Here is a 24,166-nt window from a genome sequence, read left to right as displayed (position 1 = left end):
CTGGGGCAGTTCCACTGCAGAAGGTGTTGCTAGATAGTTGCTCAAATGGCTCGGCCAGCCTGAGGTGGGGAGTGTATCAGCCACTCCATGGATCCTCCTGCCCAGTTTCCATGAGGCATTTGTAACTAGCCTCCACGGACAGCATCATTCTGCAGTCTGGCCTGGGAGGCGCGTGCTCAGTTAAGTTTCCTTTCGTTGCTCTCAACCCTTCTTCCCAGCCCTCAGCAAGTTCTTTGGCCTGAGCACTAGACTCAAGCTTTGAGCCTGGGAGCATATAAGAGAGTCCCATGAACAACAGTGTCAAGTTTTGGACGTTCTTTCCCTTGTACAGCATGTAAGCAGTGCCTGCGAGGGCTTGGTTTAAATTGAAAACGTACCAGGATATCCTATGAATGATTCCACCTAAAGCTCAGCCAATAACTTTTTCAGAAATTAGGCCTCATCTTGCTCCCACTGAATTCAAAGGCAAAATTCCTATTGACTGGAAGAAGGAACCATATCGCCTCTTATCCGCAGACTGTATTTTTTGCCATAGATTGGATTCCAGCCACAGGGCCGTAGCAACAAAGAACGTGGCCCCCTCCGAACATATGTCCGGGCGGGGCCCCTTACAATGCAGAAACTGGAATGCAGTATTTATTTTGCCACTTTTAGGGGGCCCCTTCTTTGTGGGGCCCCCTCCGGTCGGAGGGTACGGAGGGCGCTCGCTACGCCTCTGTCCAGCCCTACCACCTTCTTTCCTTTTCCCTTTCACCTTTGGTAGTAATTACAGTTCATTTTATATTTTACACAAAGTGGGAAGTGATAATTATATGTCAGTGTCTGGCACTGGCGGGTACTTTCTCTTCCTTCCTGTGAGTGAGGGTGGCATTTATTATCCCACCTAATATTTAGATTGTTGCATGTATCATTCTGTTCCATCTGGCACTTTGTTCTCAATAAGAAGTTTAGGAAGAAAGAGGATTAGATTTCATTAGACATTTATTTCACAAACTGAACATCATTTTCACACATTTTAGGATTATCTGAAAGAGCCTTTTTTGTAGAAATGCCCTTGTTGCTCACTACTGTAAGAGAGCTGTGGATAGAATTACTTAGTAGAGCCAGGCAAACATTGGGGTGGAGGAGGAGCGAGGCGGAAAAATATCCACAAATATTTATGTGACTATGTAAATGATTTCAGTTCAGTCATGCTCACACCTGTTCTGTGCTCACTATTCACAAACATTCATGCGATTGAGTTTTACTGGCATCAGCATTCACGGAAAGTGAATTTCAAAGTCACATGCAGGAGTATTCACAAAAACAGCATTTTAGATTCACATGTGGGAGTCTTCACAGAAGAAGGGCTACCACAGTTATCCAGCAGATTAAATGTCACCATGCATGAACTCCTGGCCCCATTAAAGTCAGTGGGTGTCTTACACTGACATCGAGGAGGTCAGGATTTCACCCCACAAGTCTTATCTGAACAATCACAACGAACCAGCACAGTGAATACCAAATACTTACTTTCAGAACAGTTCACAATCAATCCAGAGAGTTAAAAAGATTTGCATAAGAGCATTCAAATAATGAATGAATTACAAGATATTACAATCTGCTTGCAAATATTTCAAGAGAGATTACATTTTTCAAATAATTAATAGAACTGGGTGAATAATTTATCAAGTTTTGCCACTGGTAATATTTAAAACTGTAGACGTTCTAGTCCGGTCTTACTGGTCAGGTTAGCTTTGAGGTGTAACAAATACAGTATTTACGAATTAACAAACTTTTGCATTACAATTCACTAAAATAAGAAACACAGCTGTTGACATGTATACAATTTTATTTTAAGGACTGACACAGCAATCACAATGACAGCAACAGAACCATTATTTTAATACTGAAAGCTTTCCTCCATAAACTTGGCTTGTAACTTAAACCGCGTTAAATATGGAAGTATTTAAACAGTGTCTTAAGGTACATTGTAAAACACGGTAAACCTTAAATATATCAATTATAAACTCAGTGTGCTTATTTCCTTCCTTTTTAGTGTGTGGCGTTATCAGTTAAAGTTCTTCAAAGTCATGGCCACTTGCATTCATTGCTTCTGGGTGCATGACTCTTCCCATGAACAAGATAGTACCTGAACCAAATGAGAGAACACACAAATCAGAACCACACAGAAGGACACACTTCTAAACCACTCTCCATTGTTTGAAGTTATTGGTGATTTATTCATCATCTGATAAAGATACAGATTTTATAGGGCACAACATGTATAAATTTTGTGTATGTGCACGCGCATGTACATACACGCGCATCTGAGTTTAGTATCCGTGAGAGGTGATGGATTGATAGCCTTGGAGAATGAGTTCCTCTGTTTGTACTCAGAACAGGTACAGCACAGACAGAAGCAATGAAAACTTCTCCACTGCCCTGACAATGCACCTCAACACACTCCAGAGGCTTGCTCCAAAGCCCCTGAAATCAATAGAAAGATACATATGGACTTCATTGGGCTTTAGAGGGAACATCACTGATGTCAATGGGTAGTTCAGTCTCCACATCCATTCAGTCCTTGGCTTCTAGGCGGAGGATCTCAAGAAGGGTGCCAGCTAGTATCAACTGAAATGTGGACATCTGCCCACAGGCAACTTTCATGATAATTTCATGTTCCTGCTACCACTGAATTCCCTGGCAAGGCTCCCAATGACTTCAAAAAGAATGAAAATTTGATCTTTTACTGGACTTGTTTCTCATTTGAATGGCTACCAAGAGGCAAGAAGTTCTATATACCAGTATTACTGTCCTCAGTCATTCAGTTCCCATACATAGCACATCTTCAGTGTATAAATTGCTCACTAGACACTATCAGATTGAGGGTTTTGTAGTCTTCTGTGACGCCCATCAGATTCCCCTTTCCCATCTCTCTGGAAGGGTCCCTAAGGGGACACTCAGTAAATGGACATAAGTTATCGTGTATTAAACCCTGTGTGGATGCCCTCATTCAGAAGTAATGAGTCTAGTTCACTATAGCTTAATCCTCTTGGACAGTACATTGGTAGGGCGTCTCTGACGCACCTAGCTCACCAGGTGCAAGGTTTGAGACAAAGGCTGTTAATGTTTGTACAGCACCTAGCACAACGGGGCCCCAACGCTAGGCAGTACTGCAATATGAATATTTAATAATAAGAAAGCATATCTTGCACATACTAGGCCAGACTGATCTCAGATGCACTAAAACCCTTGTGAACTGAAGCTACTGAATTTTGCTCCAGACTAGGCGAGATGTCATAACAGACAGCTCCAGCTCCTGTGTGGTCACATAGTAACATGCTATTTGTTATCCAGTCACCTCCACGACATTACCAAGAACAAATTACAAATATCAAACCAATACATTGCTTCATCAGAGGCCATATTGCCAGTGAGTACTGTTCTCATCCTTGCCTGCCACAGAATACACACCAGTGGCACCAGAGAATTATTCATAACTGCAATATCTGTCTGTGACGTTGTGCAGTCTATATGGTTTTATAAAAACATGATAATAAGTGAATATAATGCAACTGGGATATGCTTTGTGCAAAAGGTCTCTTGTAAGGTATCATTACAAAGCTCATAATCTACTGAGTGTGATCATCCTATTTGTAGAAATGTACCACTCTTGTATCTAAAACTAGAAATATAAAACATAACTCTGAGGGCCTATTGTAATTATGAAAAGTGTGGGCCATTAATGATGGTTTGGAATCTTGATGACTCCCATTAACCAGGACCATTGTCTGCAGATGGCTGTGTTTACCTGTTAGTCTTCCTGTAGATGTGTGTGCTGGCAGGTGGGCAATGAAGTCTTGCAGTGACATGTGATCATGTCACCTGAACTGGAATCCATCTTTAACCTGGTGCTTTTCCAGTGTGGGGGGGTGGAAACCCAGAGGGACAAAGGGTTCCCGCCTTATGCAAAAGATATATAAAGGGGTGGAAGAGAACAAAGGGGGAGAGGAGCCATCATGAAGAATCCCCTAGCTATCATCTGAGCTGGAACAAGAGCTGTACCAGGGGAAAGAATTGTGCCCAGGCCTGGAAGGTGTCCAGTCTGAGAAAAAGCTTACTGAAGCATCTCTGAGGGTGAGATTATCTGTATTCAGTTTGATTAGACATAGATTTGTGCATTTTATTTTATTTTGCTTGGTGACTTACTTTGTTCTGTCTGTTACTACTTGGAACCACTTAAATCCTATTTTCTGTATTTAATAAGATCACTTTTTATTTAGTAATTTACTCAGAGTATGTATTAATACCTGGGGGAGCAAACAACTGTGCATCTCTCTCTATCAGTGTTATAGAGGGCGAACAATTTAAGAGTTTGCCCTGCATAAGCTTTATGCAGGGTAAAACGGATTTATCTGGGTTTAGACCCCATTGGGAGTTGAGCATCTGAGTGCTAGAGACAAGCACACTTCTGTGAGCTGTTTTCGGGTAAACTTGCAGCTTTGGGGCAAGTGATTCAGACCCTGGGTCTGTGTTGGAGCAGACGGGAGTGTCTGGCTCAGCAAGACAGGGTGCTGGAGTCCTGAGCTGGCAGGGAAAACAGGAGCAGAGGTAGTCTTTGCACATCGGGTGGCAGCTCCCAAGGGGGTTTCTGTGATCCAACCCGTCACACTGTCCTTTCTGGAAATCACTTGGTATTGGGGCAAATTCTGCTGGACTTTCTAAAGCAAAGCTCTTACTGAAGTCAGAGGGTGTGTTCCAAGAATGCTGACCGCACAAGGGGAGTCACGCCGGTGTCCCCTGATGAAGTCAAACGTAGAGCTATGGTTTAAGATTACAATGACGATTGTGCCTCAGCCCTCAGGAAGTTCATTGGTGAATTTTTCCTACAATCACTTACCAAAAAAGGAGCAATAATATTTTTCCCAGGCTATTCCTGTGTGAGGTTGGGGTTGAGAGGAGTGTTAAAGGAATGTGTGTTATGAGAGATTAGTTAAAATCCCTCAACACAAAGCATTGCAGAGCAGAAAGTAGAGAAAAAATTACACCCTGAGACTAGTTTATTGATCCAAAACAGCCTCTGCTGCATGGGTCTGATGGGGATTCACTGTAAACAATGAGAAAGCAGCTCAGAAACCGCATACACTTACCTGTTCTCCTGTTCCTGACCAGAAAGAAAAATGGATGATCGACTATAACCTGGGGGTACAGCACAGCCATTCTACTAATGGCAATCATTCCTAAAGGGGAGAAAACACACACAAGCAGCATGTCAGGTATTACTTTATCTTCCCCATACTCTCCCTCTATACAGCATGTTAACCTCTTCACACGTGATACTTGTAAAGCCCATGAATAGGAATTAAAGCCTACATGATTGCACTGTCACCAACAAATAGCATGAACAATCTAATCTAAAAGGAAGCAGACTTCCAAAGTAATTACATGTCTATGTATGCTCCGAGAATGATTAACAATGGGCAATGGCACAATTTATTTCCAGTGATGATGGAACAGCTTATAACTTACAAAAAGGCAGAACCTCTGGGTAATAAAGGCCATTCCCTTTCAAAGGAAAATGTATTACAGTAGACAGTATCACTAACCACTCTTACTGTGCTAGACAGATCTAAGCCTGATCCTAGTACTCACATTAACTCCTTATTAGATAGAAGAAGCGATAAGGGTGTGGGCTGACCTTGAAATTTTTAATTTAGCTCTTTGTTGTTTACTGTATTTTAAAGAATAAAATTAAAGGCAAAATATATGAGGAGACAGGCAGATTTTGGCCCTTTGGTATTTTCTTATATTTGGAAATCTTCTAAGGTTTTCACTAGGGCTTTATTATTTACAAGTGTTTTATTAACTTTTTCATTTTGACTGCATTGGCAATAAAAAAAACCTATGCATGCCAATAATCTCTGCCCACATGGCTGTTAAATGCCAAGCTCAAAAGAATCACCGGGATTGACTACAAAGGGTGCTGCTTTTCTCTTGCTCGAAGAATGGTACAAGTACTTATGGAGAGAAATCACATCATAATGCAAGCAAGTTAGCAAATGAAGTAACTCATTTGGAAGAGGGAGAGTCAAGATTTGCCTGTGACAACCAAGCATTTTCACCATCTGGCCCCTGAAGCATCACTGCTGGCAAGCTAGCCTTTTCTAGCTATTGCATTCCTGCTCACATCCCTGTTTAAGTGCTTATTAAAAACACAACAATCTCTCTGAGGTACTTCTAACCGTTTTGGAGAAAACACACAGACCGTCTCAATTAGCAAATCACACATTATGAGGAAAATAAAATAACCACAACCATTGCAAATTGCCAAGATTCAAGTTCCAGAAAGAAAATCTATCTTCAAAAATGCAGCATGTACCCTCCCACCTCTCATTAGAAAGGAAATGGGAGAAAGGAGCAATATTTTCCACTGAGCACTTGAGACACTTTATGACACACTCATATTAAGAAAATGTTGGCATTTTCAATTTCCAGCATCCTCTCTGGGAAGGAGGGACATTTGCCAGACTGTGTCCTCATGCTGTTTGTGCTCCGCTTTTTGGCTCTGCACTAAGGCATTTTTAAAATACTAATTAAAACAGGGCAGCCAGACCTATAATTTAGTTCAGGTTTTCAGAGTCAGATACCTGAGGCAGCAGCAGCTTCGGCACCTTCCTCATTGACTTCTAGGAACGACTTGTGAATTGCTTTAGCAAGGTAAAGCTCTTCGTTATCTGGGGGGAGGGAAAGGAAAAAAAAAGGAGACATTTTAAAGTGGGTTAGTAAAAAGTGAAGCTTTTAAGAGGCTTTATTATTAAAAAAATACCTCCAATACCTGAAGGGGAAGAACGATCACAGATTCAACTGTGATGGCTTCCTCCCCCATCTTGGTTTTAAACAGCCTTTTCCTTGTTTATATTTTTATTTAACTATTATTTGTATCACAGTAGCACCTAGAAAAAACAACTGAGACGGAGCCCTCATTGCTAGGTGCCATATAAGCACAGAATAAAAGACAATGCATACCCTGAAGAGCTTAAACTCTAAACGACAAGGCAGACCAAGAGCTGGAGAGGAAAGGTGTCATAACTATAAAGGGAAGGGTAACAGCTCTCCTGTGTACAGTACTAAAAACCCCTCCTGGCCAGAGACTCCAAAATCCTTTTACCTGTAAAGGGTTAAGAAGCTCGGGTAACCTGGCTGACACCTGACCCAAAGGACCAATAAGGGGACAAGATACTTTCAAATTTTGGGGGGCGGGGGGGGAGGGAAGGCTTTTGTTTGTGCTCTTTGTTTAGTTGTTGTTCGCTCTTGGGACTGAGGGGGACCAGACATCAATCCAGATTCTCCCCATCTTTCTAAACAAGTCTCTCATATTTCAAACTTGTAAGTAAAAAGCCAGGCAAGGCGTCTTAGTTTTACTTTGTTTTCTCAACTTGTAAATGTACCTTTTACTAGAGTGTTTATCTTTGTTTGCTGTACTTTGAACCTGAGACTAGAGGGGGGTCCTCTGAGCTCTTTAAGTTTGATTACCCTGTAAAGTTATTTTCCATACTGATTTTACAGAGATGATTTTTACCTTTTTCTTTAATTAAAAGCCTTCTTTTTAAGAACCTGATTGATTTTTCCTTGTTTTTAGATCCAAGGGAGTTGGATCTGTATTCACCAGGAGTTGGTGAAAGGAAGGAGGAGGGAAGGGTCAATTTCTCCTTGTCTTAAGATCCAAGGGGTTTGGAGCTGTATTTCACCAGGAGTTGGTGGGAGAAAGGAGGGGGGATGGTTAATTTCTCCTTGTTTTAAGATCCAAGGGGTTTGGATCTGTATTCACCAGGGAATTGGTGAAAGGTTTCTCAAAGCTTCCCAGGGAAGGGAATTAATTTTTGGGAATGGTGGCAGCGGACCAGATCTAAGCTGGTAGTTAAGCTTAGAAGTCTTCATGCAGGCCCCCACAGTTGTACTCTAAAGTTCAAAGTGGGGATACAGCTTTGACAAAAGGATGTAACATTACAAGCAGAGAGTAGTTATTTGTTTCTCCATTTGGGACTAGTGCTGAAAGATGCTTTATAACTTCTGGGAGGAGCTTGCACAATCAGGCCCAAATTTTTCATGCATATTTTCTTTCCATCCCGACTTTAAAAATTAAATGTCACATGGTATTGCAATAGCATCACCACCAGTGGACACCAAGGATTCATCTTCATACTTAGTGAGGTCAATGGAAATTTTGTCATTGACTCTGAATTCACTGGGAGAGGGACTAGGCCTTTGCTTTCTCCCTCGTGTGCTCTCTCTCCCATCCCAGCAATTCAATATGGATCTGATCCTGCTTCTACTGAAGTCATTGGGAGGTTTGCTATCCACTTCAATGGCAGTAGGATCAGACCCTATAAGGGCCTAGCAATAGGCCCTTACACTCTTAGTTAGTACTATCGTTAATTTTCTACCCCACCCCAGCAACACAATATATTACAGAAGTAATAGATACATACTGGATTAAATCTATACTGTATATATACTCACACATGTGCATGCACTATGAAATATCTCATATCCACATAGACAAGAAAGAATAAAATTGACAGCTGGGAAAGAAATAGAACGTTCATAACAGGGAAATAAATCAACGTGCAAAATCTAAACAAAGAAGCCAATCGATTCAATAACCTTCTCTATTTCTGAAGCCTTCCATGACATAACCCTTAGTACACAATACCTGCTATCAAATCATTAACTGAACACACTGAATCATCACCATAAGAAAAGCCTGTGGGAATATTCTTGTAGCTGATCTACATTTATGTCAACTCTCTCTCATAACAAAAGATAATGGTTCCGGTGCTAATGTAAACAACTGAGAGGAAAGACAGCCCTGCCTATCACATGACTCCAGTAAGTCTCATTAACTCAAGATAAGTTACGTTGGCTCTGAACTGAACTAGCTCTCACAGTTCAGCTGCTCAGCATCTCTTCAACAAAAGCCCCAACTGATTTCCTATGGGACCATATGTGGTAAAACGTACAGGAGACTGCTAAGTACTGTACAAGCTTTAGGCTTCAGTTCTAAGCTTTCAGAAATGCTGCTGTTGTCTTGAAAGCAGGGAGAAAGAGCCTCCACTGTATTATTTTTAGCACATCTGTCACAAAGCATCTATTTATGGACTAAGCACAAATCTCACTCATTTTAGGTATTGACATAACAGCCATTAATAGAAAGATCTCAAAAATATAATATGTGAAGTGTTCACGTGTGATCATTACTTTTTACACTTTACTGTTTGTCTAAATGGTTTATTTGCACCGCTAATCCAGAGGCCAAGTGGTTAAATCTAGTCTTCCTGTAAAGCTACCACTCATAGGAAAGTATTCAGATTTAAATAAAATGAACTTTCTGAAGAATGAACTGTAACATTTTGGCACGTCACAGGGTGTGCTCCCTCACTCTGAATTTCTCTTTGTAAGCAGTCTCCACATACCCTTAAATAAAGTTCACCACAGTGCATTTTATTTACAATATCTCAGCAGCTTCATGTCCTATCACCATATGGCTTTTCCAAAGTTTCAGCATAACCCTTAGATGGGAGGTGAGGGGGTAGGGAGAGAAAAGTTTCATCTCTCTGAGATTCTTTACCTTTCCATCCAGCTCTTTCCCCCCCTACTTTCCCGTTGCCCATTTAACGGTCCATAGCAGACTAACTGAATCACCTTATTGACCTTATCTCCCTATTCAGCAGATGTGGAGACCCTTAGGAAGTTCAGAGTGCTGAGCCAGCTCTAGGCTACACCCACTCTGTCACATGGCACAAGTAAATTCTCAGCAGTAAGTGCTATATGCAAAAACAGTCGATTATAATGGAAATATTCTGATGAACACTTCTAATTATCTACATAGCTAGAAGTTTCTCTTTTACATATCACTCCTATAATAGTCCCCCTTCTATCCATTGGCTGGCCTAACCTGTACTTTTCCATTCCATCTAGTGTCATTTCAGTTATCCTAGTTGAGAATCTTTCCACAATTTGATTAAATATTTGAGCTGACCAATGTATTTATCAAGAGGAAACCCTTTGGAGTAAGAAAAATGCCATCTACAAGCTCATGGTAGTCTTAAACCCTAAGGAATGCTTATGCTTGATGGCTGTATGTAGTGCTGTTGTAGCCATGTTGGTCCCAGGATATTACAGAGACAAGGTGAGTGAGGTACTACCTTTTATTGGACCAACTTCTGTTGGTGAGAGAGACAAGCTTCTGAGCTTACAGAAAGCTCTCAAAAGTTTGTCTCTCTCACCAACAGAAGTTGGTCCAATAAAAGGTAGTACCTCACTCACCTGGTCATGCTTAATGGCTGACAAACCACTCAATCTTGCCTTAGTGAAGATGCTAATTGAAATATCAGGTGTTTGAGCCTTCTCCATTGAAACCCAGTGGCAAAGCTCTTGATTGTGCTTGGTTTTGAGCACATTTAGTTTCCAATGAAGTGTGTGGCTACTGACTATGCTCAGGACCTGGCAGGACTGTTCCCCTATCATGGTTATCCTTAGTGGGTGTTGTGCAGGTAGGGCCTGATCTTGCAAACACTTAGTAGTAGTAATAATAATAACAACACTTATTCAGGGTGTAGTCCTATAATAATGTGGTTGGTTGCAAATGATGGCAGGATCTGGACCTTAAAAGCGCTGTACAGTGAATAGAGACTATAGGGCACAGGAACTCACACAGGGAGTCCATCTCATCTAGCGCATGCTGTTTCTAACATAGCCAGGATTGGTTCAGATGCTTCAGAGGAAGGTGCACGAAATCTCATAGTTATGGCCTAACTTGCTCACAGGAGAAGTTTCTGTCAGTTAGCGCTAGGTTTATGCCTATCTAGTGTAACTGTGGATACTTTTCATTGTCCACATAAACCTTTAATCCATTTTTGAATCCTAGGCTCTTGACTTCAAATGATATCCAGTGGCAATGAGCACTGGGGGTGAATTTTACATTAAAAGAAAAGTATTCTTTTTATCAGTTTTAAATCGGTTGCCTTTCAGCTCCACTGGCTGTCCCTTTGTTCTTATACTGAGAGAAGAGTAATACCTCATTCCAGTTTTCCAGCTCTATACCATTCATCATTTTATATGCCTCTATCACATCCTGTCCTATTCATCCCCTCTCTAAATAAAACAATCCCTGTCTTTTCAGTCTCTCCATATCGAAGCATAATCATTTTTGTCACCCTGTCTCTGGACCCGTTCTCTTTCTGCTATAGCCCCGAGATTGCGAGAATTGACCATAATATTACATCTTAAGATGCATAATTTGTATAATGGCATGAATATATCATCAGTGTTTTCTCTCCCCTTTATACACCCTACTTGGTTTGTTTTTTTTAACTCTGCATAATGAATGGGGTTTTTAATTGAACTGTCCACTAAAATGCTCTGGCCATTTTCCCCAGTGGCTACTGTCAATTTAGGTTGGGATTTTCAAAAGGAGCCTAAGGCGGTTAGAAGCCCAAATCCCACAGAAACTCAGTGGAATTTGGGTATCAAGCTTCTATAGGCTCCTTTGAAAATCCCAGCCTAGGAGCCCAAGAATGTGTAAGAGTTATTCAAATTATTCCTTCTAGCAAGCATGACCTTGATAGCAAATTTAATCTGCCTTTGCACTTCACATCCTTGTGAACACAGTGGTAGTCAGTCAAGCCATTCTGAAGTGCCTCAAAATCTCCTCAGGTTTTCAGTAACTGGAAAAGTGTGTAGTAGGGACTTCCCTGGCCTATTCTTCTCCAGAGAAAGGATAGCTACCTCAACCACAATGCCTCCAAGAACCCCTAATGGGGTGATGTACCTCCACCCACTCCATCCTGTAAGTTTCTGCCTTAAAATCACTTCACTCCTCATTGAAATGCAGGTCCCTTCTGGGGATAAAGGCAGCTGCCATTTTAGCAGTGCACACAAAGCACAATACAGCACCTCAGGACAGAATGCAAGAATTACCATATTCAGATGAAAATACAGGGCGCATTCTAGTAAGGCAGAATTTTACTGCTCCAAGACAGTTCTCAAACCATGCTGAACAGTTCAGACCTCAAATTTAGGGTCTGTGTAAACAAAACAAAACAAAACATGTATAAAACCCAGTATCAACAGAAGCAGTTTCATGTTTTTTTTTCATTTCATGGCAAATACAGAATGTTCAGTCTTGGGCACCTGTGGAGTTCCTTAGTTATATGCACATTACTCCTGCCAGGAAGTTCAGAGAACCTCAGTTTCCCCCTTTTGCACAGAGGGGATCCAAAGAGCAGAGTATGTGAATTAGACCAGCAGCAGATAATGACACTTCCTCAGTTTTCCACTTCCTCAGTTTTCCACTTCAGCTTTAGAGGGTGCCAAAGAGCTTTTGTCCTCACAAGCATGCTACCTCTAGGGCTAACATTCGGATTCAAATATTCCCCTTTATTGTTCACGATCCAGACATCGCAGTAAAGCTGACTAGTCTGTTTCCATTTTCTGAGATGAATGAAGTACAAAAGTGAACAACCAGATAGTAAGCTCTTTGGGGCAGGGAACGTCTTTTGTTCTGGATTTGTACAGCACCTGCTCCAGAAATGGGGCTTTGAGGTGTTACTGCCATACAAATAACAATAAGAATAATGGTGAAAATTAAGGCTGTGATCCTGGGCTTCCAGCATCCCTGCTACAGAAACCTGGGAAGTCTGGCTCAAGCGGGGGCTCTCAGGGTATGTCAACACTACAATGTAAGCCCAGGGCTTGAACTCATGCTCAAGCCTAAACCCTTCCGTATACACAAAATTGCACTAACCCAGGGCTTGGTCCCTGGGTCCCAGGCAGTGATGCTGCCACACCGCCTGGCTTGAAGTAGTATTAACAAACACCAAATACATGGTTTCCATCATCAGCACCCACACTATAAAAAAATATTGCTCAGGCATGCAGGAGTGAAATCAGGAAGGCCAAATCACACTTGGAGTTGCAGCTAGCAAGAGATGTTAAGAGTAACAAGAAGGGTTTCTTCAGGTATGTTAGCAACAAGAAGAAAGTCAAGGAAAGTGTGGGCCCCTTACTGAATGAGGGAGGCAACCTAGTGACCGAGGATGTGGAAAAAGCTAATGTACTCAATGATTTTTTTGCCTCTGTCTTCACAAACAAGGTCAGCTCCCAGACTGCTGCACTGGGCAGCACAATATGGGGAGAAGGTGACCAGCCCTCTGTGGAGAAAGAAGTGGTTCGGGACTATTTAGAAAAACTGGACGTGCACAAGTCCATGGGGCCGGATGCGCTGCATCCGAGGGTGCTAAAGGAGTTGGCGGATGAGATTGCAGAGCCATTAGCCATTATTTTTGAAAACTCATGGCGATCGGGAGAGGTCCCGGATGACTGGAAAAAGGCTAATGTAGTGCCCATTTTTAAAAAAGGGAAGAAGGAGGATCCGGGGAACTACAGGCCAGTCAGCCTCACCTCAGTCCCTGGAAAAATCATGGAGTAGGTCTCAAGGAATCAATTATGAAACACTTAGAGGAGAGGAAAGTGATCAGGACCAGTCAGCATGGATTCACCAAGGGGAAGTCGTGCCTGACTAACCTAATTGTCTTCTATGATGAGATAACTGGCTCTGTGGATGAAGGGAAAGCAGTGAATGTGTTATTCCTTGACTTTAGCAAAGCTTTTGATACGGTCTCCCACAGTATTCTTGCGGCCAAGTTAAAGAAGTATGGGCTGGATGAATGGACTGTAAGGTGGATAGAAAGCTGGCTAGATCGTCGGGCCCAACGGGTAGTGATCAATGGCTCCATGTCTAGTTGGCAGCCGGTTTCAAGTGGAGTGCCCCAAGGGTCGGTCCTGGGGCTGGTTTTGTTTAATATCTTTATTAATGATCTGGAGGATGGCGTGGACTGCACTCTCAGCAAGTTTGCCGATTACACTAAACTAGGAGGCGTGGTAGATACACTAGAGGGTAGAGATCAGATACAGAGGGACCTAGACAAATTAGAGGATTGGGCCAAAATAAACCTGATGAGGTTCAACAAGGACAAGTGCAGAGTCCTGCACCTAGGACGGAAGAATCCTATGCACTGCTACAGACTAGGGACTGAGTGGCTAGGTAGCAGTTCTGCAGAAAAGGACCTAGGGGTCACAGTGGATGAGAAGCTGGATATGAGTCAACAGTGTGCTCTTGTTGCCAAGAAGGCTAACGGCATTTTGGGCTGTATAAGTAGGGGCATTGCCAGCAGATCGAGGAACGTGATCATTCCCCTTTATTCGACATTGGTGAGGCCTCATCTGGAGTACTGTGTCCAGTTTTGGGCCCCACACTACAAGAAGGATGTGGAAAAATTGGAAAGAGTCCAGCGGAGGGCAACAAAAATGATTAGGGGACTGGAGCGCATGACTTATGAGGAGAGGCTGAGGGAACTGGGATTGTTTAGTCTGCAGAAGAGAAGAATGAGGGGGGATTTGATAGCAGCCTTCAACTACCTGAAGGGGGGTTCCAAAGAGGATGGAACTCGGCTGTTCTCAATGGTTGCAGATGACAGAACAAGGAGCAATGGTCTCAAGTTGCAGTGGGGGAGGTCTAGGTTGGATATTAGGAAACACTATTTCACTAGGAGGGTGGTGAAGCACTGGAATGCGTTACCTAGGGAGGTGGTGGAGTCTCCTTCCTTAGAGGTTTTTAAGGCCCGGCTTGACAAAACCCTGGCTGGGATGATTTAGTTGGGAATTGGTCCTGCTTTGAGCAGGGGGTTGGACTAGATGACCTCCTGAGGTCCCTTCCAACCCTGATATTCTATGATTCTATGACCTCTGGTCCCAGGATCTCACAGGAATGGAGGTTCCAAGCCTAAATCAAACCAGGAGCCAGAGTTCAAGCTCTACTGCTCTGAAGTTTACGTGCAGCCCCACAGTACTCATGCTCTAGGAGTCCATCAAAAGTATCCCACAATCCTACAGGCTAACTTTCTTCATCCTCCAGACTGTCAAGTTTGGTGGACAGTCAAGTTTTCCTATGACGCATCATGAACAAAGGACTGGACTCCCCAGGAGCAGCCCAGGCAGTCCTTAAGAGTCAACTGGTGGCTCCATTTTTTTGAGAGTTTAGATTATTCTGAAACTTTTTTCAGAATTTCCTTTCTGCAAGAACTTTTAAAGTTTCTAGTTTATGTTCATATTTGGAATGAAAACTTTTTTCAAATTTCAGAAATTTCCATGAAATGGAAATCCTGAAGTTTCAACCAGATTTCCTTGGGCCTTAGAAATTCAAGAGGCTTTACATGGCAATAATTCAAAAGGGAGTAGCAGAAAAAAGTGACAGTGTTCATTTAAAGCCTTTCTGTATTTTCTTTTATTTAATCTACCTACATTTTAACAACGTCCAAATAGGTGTACTTCACTGAATAAAAAAAGCTTCCAATTGTTTGTATTTAACTTTCATGAAGTGCTACATTTTCCAAAAAGTGTATGCACTGATCTGGGTGTGAATTTTTGGACATTCAAACCACTGTTAACCAAGCATGTTGTGGAACCAGGCATGTTGTAGATCAATTTAAAATGCAAGCTTTTAAATTTTTTGCCCAGAAGTTCTTTTCCTTGTCTGACATTGGAGTAAACAAAAAACAGAACAAAAACAACCAAAAAGAAACCTTTTGTAAGAAAGGAAAGTAACCACAGCACTGGTGTTAACTTTGTGCAGACAAAGTTCCAAGTAATTTAAAAATATTACTTTATTAAATTAAGAAATAGGCAAACTATGAATGTCCTTAGACATCTCCTCAGACATTCAGTGGGAAAAATTAGAGTGCAGCAACATTAATAATCGCTGTACTTAATGCTTTACATTCCACTATAAAGAACTTAATCTTTAAATAGATGAGGTGGGTGAGGTAATAGCTTTTATTGGACCAACTTCTATAATGAAAGAGACAAGGCTATGTCTACACTTAAAATGCTACACTGGCAGAGTTGCATCACTGCAACTTAGCTGCTGTAGCGCTTCAGTGTAGACACTACCTATGCTTACAGGAGGGTTTCTCCCATAGGCATAGGTGATCCAGCTCTCTGAGAGGCAATAGCTAGGCCAATGGAAGAATTCTTGTGTCAACCAAGTGCTGTCTACACTGGCGGTTAGGTCGGCTTAGTTGCATCTCAGAGGTGCTGATTTTTTACACCCTCTGAGAGATGTAGCTATGCCAATATAAGTTCCCAGTGCAGACCAACCCTTACTTTCGAGCTACACAGAGCTCTTAAGGTCTGGGAAGGATTCTCACACCTGGTCTACACTAGAAAATAGGTCGTTTTAACTACGTTGGTGAGGGTTGTGAAAAATCCCACTATGAGCAGCATAGTTAAGCCAACCAGTCCTAAGAACATAAGAATGACCATACTGGGTCAGGCCAATGGTCCATCTAGCCCAGTATCTTGTCTTCCGACAGTGGCCAATGCCAGGTTCTTCAGAGGGAATGAACAGAGCAGGCAATCAAGTGAGTCGTCCATTCCCAGCTTCTGGCAAACAGTGGCTAAGGAACCTCAGAAGATGGTGTTGCATCCCTGACCATCCTGGCTAATAGCCATTGATGGTGCTAGGTGGATGGAAGAATTCTTCTGTCAACCTACCTATTGCCTCTCCGGAAGGTGGATTATCTAGCCATTGGGAGAACCCCTCCCATTGGTGTAGCTAGTGTCTAAGCCATAGCATTTTAAGCATGGGCAAGCCCTCAGAGCCTCAGAACTAAATACAAGGTGGAACAGATTGTTTATCATAAGCAGTTAACAATATGCTAAGAGGCCAGTTAAGGTGAAGTTGCCCATTAACACTTCTCTAGTCACAGGATACAAAAGGGGGGTTATTGTGGGTTACAGATTGTTGTAATAAGCCATAAATCCAGTGCCTCTGTGTCTTTAAATAGCAAAGGTAAATTGTCCAAGCAAGATATATATGTGGTCTTAAACTCTCTTGCTTTTGTAAGACATAATTGTACAAAATATACATCTTTGAACAAATCATTAATCTTATGGATTAAACACTAACAAATTCAATCCATCTGTTGCACTCCTGTGCGCATGGCTGCTCACTGATGTTTATGCCTCTCTTTGGGTTGTATATGGAGTGAAATAAAGGGACATACTCCATTGCGCTATTGGATACTACATCACAGACAGATTGGGAGGGAGAGACTGTTCCACCACCACCCAACGTGTTAAATGAACTTCCAAAATTATCTTCGATACATTCATTTTAAGATTTTTCTTGGGTTAGAGCTACAGATTACTGCAGGATCAGCATTTCCACTACAGGTCGTCAAAACAATGGAAGACATTCTTCATGAAAAATGTGGAAAATTCATTCCACAGGTTTTAAAAGGGCACAATTTTTTGTATATTAATATTTTTCATTTTTATTTTCCCTCCCCTCTCCATTTTCCATTTTATGTAATGGAAAAAGAGAGAGAGAGAGATGGGGTGGATTCGGGGGGGAGGGGAGAAGAGAAAGAATGGTGGTGAAGGAAAAATGAACCACATTTAAAAAAACAAAAAAACAAAAACACCTCTAACTTTGCAAAAAGGGAACTTTTGGAAAACAAAACCTTAACATTTCTGGTGAAAGTTTCAGATTTAAACTTTTTGCTGTTTGAAAACCTTCACTCGGCTCCGATTTTCAGTAGAAGGTGATAGAGAAAGGAGACTTCTCATGACTCAGGTATCCATTTGGGTGATTAAGCAGCAACCCAAAAGGGCTACAGAAGTGGTACTCAACCTTTTGTACTGGTGACTCCCTTTCACACAGCAAGCCTCTGAGTGTGACCCCCTTTATAAATTAATTAAAAATAAAAATATTTAACACTATTATAAATGCTAGAGGTGAAGTGGGTTTTGGGGGTGGAGGCTGACAGCTCGTAACCCCCACGTAATAACCTTGCAACCCCCAGTTTGAGAACCCCTGGTCTACAGCTTCCTGGGTGGAAGGACAGTGGCTACAATGTAGGAGTTTGAGAATGAAAGAAAGACTGTGGGATCCCCTGAGGACAACCCAGGTATAAAATAAAAAAAAAAAAAATCCCACAACTGCAGAGCTAATGCAGAATAAGCATTGCAAGCAGAAGGCCACGGCATGAACAACTCAACCAGTATTTCTGCGGGCGCTGGGTGACTCTGGAGTTTGGGTGCTGGATATGGCTTAACAGCTCAAATCCAGCCCAGCATGGCAGTGACAAAGTAATTATGGCTGTTTTCTTGCCACACTCCAACTTCTAATGTCCACAGCACACTGAAGTTTGATATAGATTGTGTATCAGTTTGTTAAGACTAGTGAAGTGTTCTGGGACAAGGGAGACAGAGCTATATAAATGTAAATTACAACAACAACGAGCTCACTGGATCATTAATGTTGATTTTCAATAAGTCTTGGAGCACTGGGGAAGTTCAAAAAAACTGGAAGAAAGCTAATGTCGTGCCAATTTTTAAAAAAAAGGGTAAACAAGATGACCTGGGTAATTATAGGCCTGTCAGTCGGACATCAATCCCGGGGAAAATAATGAAGCAGCTGCTATAGGACTTAACGAATAAAGAACTAAAGGAAGGTGATGTAATTAGTGCAAGTCAACACGGATTTCTGGAAAACAGATTCTGTCAAACCAACTTGATATCTTTTTCTGATGAGATTACAAGTTTGCTTGATAAAGATAATAGGTTGATGTAATATACTTAGACTTCTGAAAGGTGTTTGATTTGGTACTGCATGACATTTTGATTAAAAACTAGAATGATATAAAACTAACATGGCACACATTAAATGGATTAAAAACTGGCTAACTGATAGGTTTCAAAATATAACTGTAAATGGAGAATCATCAAGTGGGTCTATTTCCAATGAGGTCCCGCAGGGATTGGGTCTTGGCCCTATGCTATTTAACATTTTTTAAAAAAAATCAGTGACCTGGAAGAAACCAAAGTTTCAGTGATTTGTATGCAGATGGCACAAAAAGTGGGGGAGTGGTAAATAACAAAGAAGAAAAGTTGCTGATTCAGAGAGATCTGGATTGCTTAGTAAACTGGGCACAATTAAACAATATGCATTTTAATAAGGCTAAACATAAATGTATATACATCGAGGAACAAAGAACGTAGTGAGTGTCTCACTATAAGGCATCTTTTCTAATCCTTTGTTCATTCCTGGGGCTCTTCTCTGAACCCTCTCCAACTTTTCCACATCCTTCTTGAATTGCGGGCACCAGAATTGGACACAGTATTCCAGCAGCAGTAGCAGCAGTGCTAAATACGGAGGTAAAAATAGCCTCCTACTCGAGGATCCCCTGATTATGCATCCAAGGATTAGCCCTTTTGGCCACAGCATCACACTAGGAGCTCATGTTTAGCAGATTACCCACTGTGATCCCCAAATCTTTTTCGGAGTCACTAGTTCCCAGGATATAGCCCCCCACATCCTGCAGCTATGGCCTCAATTAAGCTTAACAAAGAGAAGGGGTGACTTGATTAGTCTTTAAATACCTACATGGAAGAAATATTTAATAATGAGTGTTCCAATCTAGCAGAGAATGGTATGACATGAACGAGTGGCTGAAGTTGAAGCTAGACAAATTTAGACTGGAAAGAAGGCATACATATTTAATGGGGAGAATAACTGGTGAATTGTTCCAATGGTTTCTCCATCAATGCAATTTTAAAAATCAAGATTGGACATTGTGCCAAGAAATCTGCTCTAGAAGTTATTTTGGGGGAAGTTCTATGGCTTGTGTTATACAGGAGGTCAGACTAGATCAAGGGTTGGCAACCTTTCAGAAGTGCTGTGCCGAGTCTTCATTTATTCACTCTAATTTAAGGTTTCGCGTGCCAGTAATACATTTGAATGTTTTTAGAAGGTCTCTTTCTATAAGTCTATAATATATAACTAAACTATTGTTGTATGTAAAGTAAATAAGGTTTTTAAAATGTTTAAGAAGCTTCATTTAAACTTAAATTAAAACGCAGACCCCCCGGACCGGTGGCCAGGACCCAGGCAGTTTGAGTGCCACTGAAAATCAGCTTGCGTGCCACCTTCGGCACGTGCGCCATAAGTTGCCTACCCCTGGACTAGATGATCATAATGGTCCCTTCTGGCCTTAGAATCTATTAAATTACCATAGTGAGCTAATTGGCAATAGAATCACAGAATATCAGGGTTGGAAGGGACCTCAGGAGGTCATCTAGTCCAACCCCCTTCTCAAAGCAGGACCAATTCCCAGACAGATTTTTACCCCAGTTCCCTAAATGGCCCCCTCAAGGATTGAACTCACAACCCTGGGTTTAGTAGGCCAATGCTCAAACCACAATAGCTGACAGCTAGAAAGTAAGGACCAAATGAGCCTGGAGACAAAACCAGTTTCTCATTCTTCAGGTCAGGACTGAGTATGGGGGAGCTTGTGCTACAGAAGTGCCTGCTGTTATTGCGGATAAGGGAGTAATTTCTTCAGAGAAGGACGGCACTCTGTCACTTCCTGTGACTGTCTGCTCAACACCTTTCCTGGACTTAACATTCATTTAAAAAAACAAAACAACAAAAAAAAAACAAAAAACAAACAAAAAAAAAAAACACAACCAGCTCTTTTTGCTGATTCTATTTTAAATGAATTTTTAAATATAAAGGATTTTGGTAGGTATGAAAGTGAATTATTGACAACTGGCTTGAACAGCCATGCAGCAGATGTAGTTATTTGTGCTCGTGTGCCTTAATCTTACAAACTTTTCCTTTCTTCTACACAGAAGATGATTAACCGCACGATAGCTTAATGCTGTAGACAAATGGCCCCTCAGGTAAGAGATGACAAGTCACTTGCTATTTGAATTCAGGCTACGAGATAAAAAACAAATCCATTGAACCACTAAGGCCATGTGTATTGTTTTATAAGAGGCCTCAATATTGTTCATCATGCCAGAGGGATCCACCTTTTGCATAATGTTCCTTTTTCTCTTTACTCAGGCAACAGAAGCATTGCTAGTTATAAAACACTAAGAGGAGGGGGTTCTTAAGCAAAGGTAAAACCCACAGATTGGTAAAGCCTGTAAAATAATCTTTCTTAAAAACTGTTCTTGGAAAGTTCACAATCCTGTGATAAATGCGCGCTGTCAGATATTGAAAGAATTCTGCAGGGTCACAAAAACCTACTATATTATTGGCAAAAACAAATTTTGCAGTCCTTTTTGGTTCTCTCTCAATAATGTTGAAAGACTGGAAACAAGAGCCTCTTACCAGACATTGCAGTGAGATCAGCATTTCTGCTGAATACTTCTGTGATTCCAAGACCCTTCAAAACATCTTTCAGATCAACTTCCTGTTCTGCTGTGAACCTGGGGAGCATAACAGAGAATTGCAAAATCCAAGGATGTATTCGTAGTATTTATTTTTATTAGCATGTTTATAAATTGTAGTTAATGGAGGTTGAAACACCAAGTTAAATAAAAAAGTAGCAGATTTAGTACTCAGATACTCTAGTATGGTGATGCATGCTATAGAAATGCCTATAAATACATTATAAATACATATATTTATTGATAACGGACATTTGTGGCTAGAATATTCTATAACTACTATTTGTATTGCAGTAGCTCCCCAAATATGCTAGCAATATTACGTACATGAGGTATACACAAAATCCCTGCCCATAAAAACTTAGTAATGTAGTTAGATTAAACTCAATTAGATTTGGTTTGATATTAACTAGCTTTTTTTCTCCTATCTATTTAATCTAGATAATAGGAACAATGAGTGATACAAAAGAGTGCAGAAACTTTACAGACAGCTGTTGGCAAAAGAGAAAGATTAGGAAAATAAGGATGCTCAGCTTTTATTTTAAAAAAATAAATAAAAAACACAGAATACCAAGAAGGCTATAGTAATTCATTCTGGTCCTGCTTCCAATGAAGTCAGTGGCAAAACTCTCATTGGTTTCAATGGTGCAGCATTGGGTCCTAGACTAGGAAGTCCTGTAGTGAAGGAGTTTATCAAAGTAATAACGAGAAAGGGCTACCCTTAGCTAGATTAGAAATGTCACAGAGGTCTATTGATAGATGAGAAGGCATAATAGGAAATGTTCATGTAATAAAGGCTCTCTGTAAAATGACCAGAACGTTAATTATAAAGAATTTCAATTATGTGGCCAACAACTGTAGGGTCACAAAGAGAAAGCACAGAGTATAGATGGGTTTCATTACACAATTTCTTCAGCAAGCCATATGGCTAGAGACTATGTTGCATTCACAGGGCCGGATTAATTTTTTGTGGGCCCAGCACCAAACATCTGTGGGCCGCCCTGGGGAATGATTGTAAAAGGGGCAAGGGGCAAAAGCACAGTGGGGCAGGAGCTAGGGTTGGTCCGTGTAGCAAGGGAGGGGGCAGGGGCAAACTGCAAGCGCAGCAGGGCTGGGGAGGGGATAAACAGAATCACCCCCCGCTCCCATAGAGTGGGTACCTACCTGGTTCTAGCCCAGGGGCGGGCAAACTTTTTGGCCTGAGGGCCGCATCGGGTTTCATAAATTGTATGGAGGGCCGGTTAGGGAAAGAGGGGCGTGGGCCAGCCCCCACCTCCTATCTGCCCTCCCCGACTCCTGCCCCATGCAACCCCCCCTGTTCCCTGACGCCCCCCCGGGACCCCTGCGCCATCCACACACACCCGCCCTCTGTCCCCCCGGACCCGTCACCCCATCCAACCCCTCCTCTCATTCCTGACGGCCCACCCCGGGACCCCTGCCCCCATTCAACCCCATTCCCCTCGACCCCTATCTACCACCCCAAACTCCCCTGCCCTCTATCCAACCCCCCCCCCCCATTTCCCCCTTACTGTGCTGCCTGGAGCACCGGTGGCTGGCGGCGCTACAGCCGTGCCGCTCAGCTGGAGCCGGGCCACGCAGCACAGAGCACCGGGTCAGGTCGGGCTCTGCAGCTGCGCTGCCCCAGGAGCTCATGGCCCCGCTGCCCAGAGCATTGCACCGGCAGCAAAGCGAGCGAGCTGAGGCTGCGGGGCGGGGGGACAGCAGGGGAGGGGCCGGGGACTAGCCCCCCGGGCCAGGAGCTTGGGGGCCCGGCAGGATGGTCCTGCAGGCCGCCGTAGTTTGCCCACCTCTGTTCTAGCCCATTCTCTTCATCTCTCTCTGCACTGAGCTGCCCCTCCTCCTGCAGCAGCAGGACAGGTTCTCTTCCAGCCCTCTGGGGTGGGTCTTGGGAGTTGGGAGTGAGAGGAGCGGAGGCTAATGTGGTTACTCCTATAACCGGACATTTAGTTTCCAGTCAGCACTGCTAACCGGACACTCAGGTCCCGTTTTCTACTGGAGTTTCCAGTCTAAAACTGGATAGCTGGCAACAGGGCTGCCAGAAAACCTTGGGGGGATGGGGGCAAGCAATCATTTTTAAGCGGGGCGGGGGGGGGGGGGGGGGAGGGGGGGGAGGTAGTGGGCGGGGCGGTGTCGGCTGTACTGCCCCGGGGGGGTGGAGGCTGGGGAGCAGTCGACCCGGTATCCCCAGCCTAGGGGGTGGGACGGCCGGTGGGGTTTTTTGTCTCTGCCCCCCCCCCCCCCCCAGCCCTGTGCTCAGTTTCATTTTTCGGGCCCCTCCTTGGGACCCAGCCAAGAAAAAGAACATTCTCTCTTATCTCCCCTCGCCCCTGTTTTATTTTCATTCTTTTTTTCTTCATCCTTCTTCTATAAGTAATAGCGAGTACATGAAAATAAAGTGAGGTACCTTGATTGTTCTTGAGTCTAACTAATTTTTCCGCAGACCACTTGAAAATTGCAGAGGGTCTTGACGGACCACTTAATGATCTTTCCAAATATTGTTTGTACCGTTAAACTATTGTAAAGCACTTTGGATAAGAGCGCTTTATTAAAAAAATGTAAAAAAAAATGTTGGGGTGCGGTGTCTGGCCAGGAGCTAGAGTGAGGAACGCTTACTTGGGGCAGCTCCTGTTTGGTGCGAGGGGTGCAGGTGGGGATGTGTGTGTGTGGGGGTGCAGGAGTCAGGGCACGGGTTGTGTGGGGGGGCTGGGTAATGTGTGGGAGTGCAGGGGTAAGGGCAGGGGCTGGGTGTGTGTGTAGGGGGTGCAGGGGTCAGGGCAGGGGACTGGGAAGATGTGAGGGGGTGCAGGGGGCTGGGAAGGAGGGCTGGGGTCGTGGGGGTGCTCACGGCAGGGAGCTGGGGAGG

General features: G+C 42.8%; 1 protein-coding gene across 2 annotated transcripts in view; it reads right to left on the bottom strand.

Moving 5' to 3' along the window:
* Nucleotides 1–861: 861 nt before the first annotated feature.
* SERPINI1 (serpin family I member 1) overlaps nucleotides 862–24,166 on the bottom strand; it is an 82,053-nt gene continuing 58,748 nt past the window's right edge. Inside the window, exons 6-9 of one of the 2 annotated variants that reach the window (XM_029911125.1) lie at nucleotides 21,224–21,321; nucleotides 6,630–6,716; nucleotides 5,133–5,222; nucleotides 862–2,131 (exon numbers count right to left, since the gene is read on the bottom strand). In XM_029911125.1, the coding sequence (XP_029766985.1) occupies nucleotides 2,055–2,131; nucleotides 5,133–5,222; nucleotides 6,630–6,716; nucleotides 21,224–21,321 (352 nt within the window). In that variant the 3' untranslated portion in view covers nucleotides 862–2,054. The remainder of the gene's footprint in view (nucleotides 2,132–5,132; nucleotides 5,223–6,629; nucleotides 6,717–21,223; nucleotides 21,322–24,166) is intronic. The other variant, XM_024195597.3, reaches the window with a different exon arrangement.

This window comes from Terrapene carolina, unplaced genomic scaffold, assembly GCF_002925995.2.
Source record: "Terrapene carolina triunguis isolate 2854851 unplaced genomic scaffold, T_m_triunguis-2.0 Scaffold88, whole genome shotgun sequence".
Lineage (NCBI taxonomy): Eukaryota > Metazoa > Chordata > Testudines > Emydidae > Terrapene > Terrapene triunguis.
Note: the sequence above shows the minus strand (reverse complement) of the source record. Positions and strands in the feature narration are given on the sequence as shown.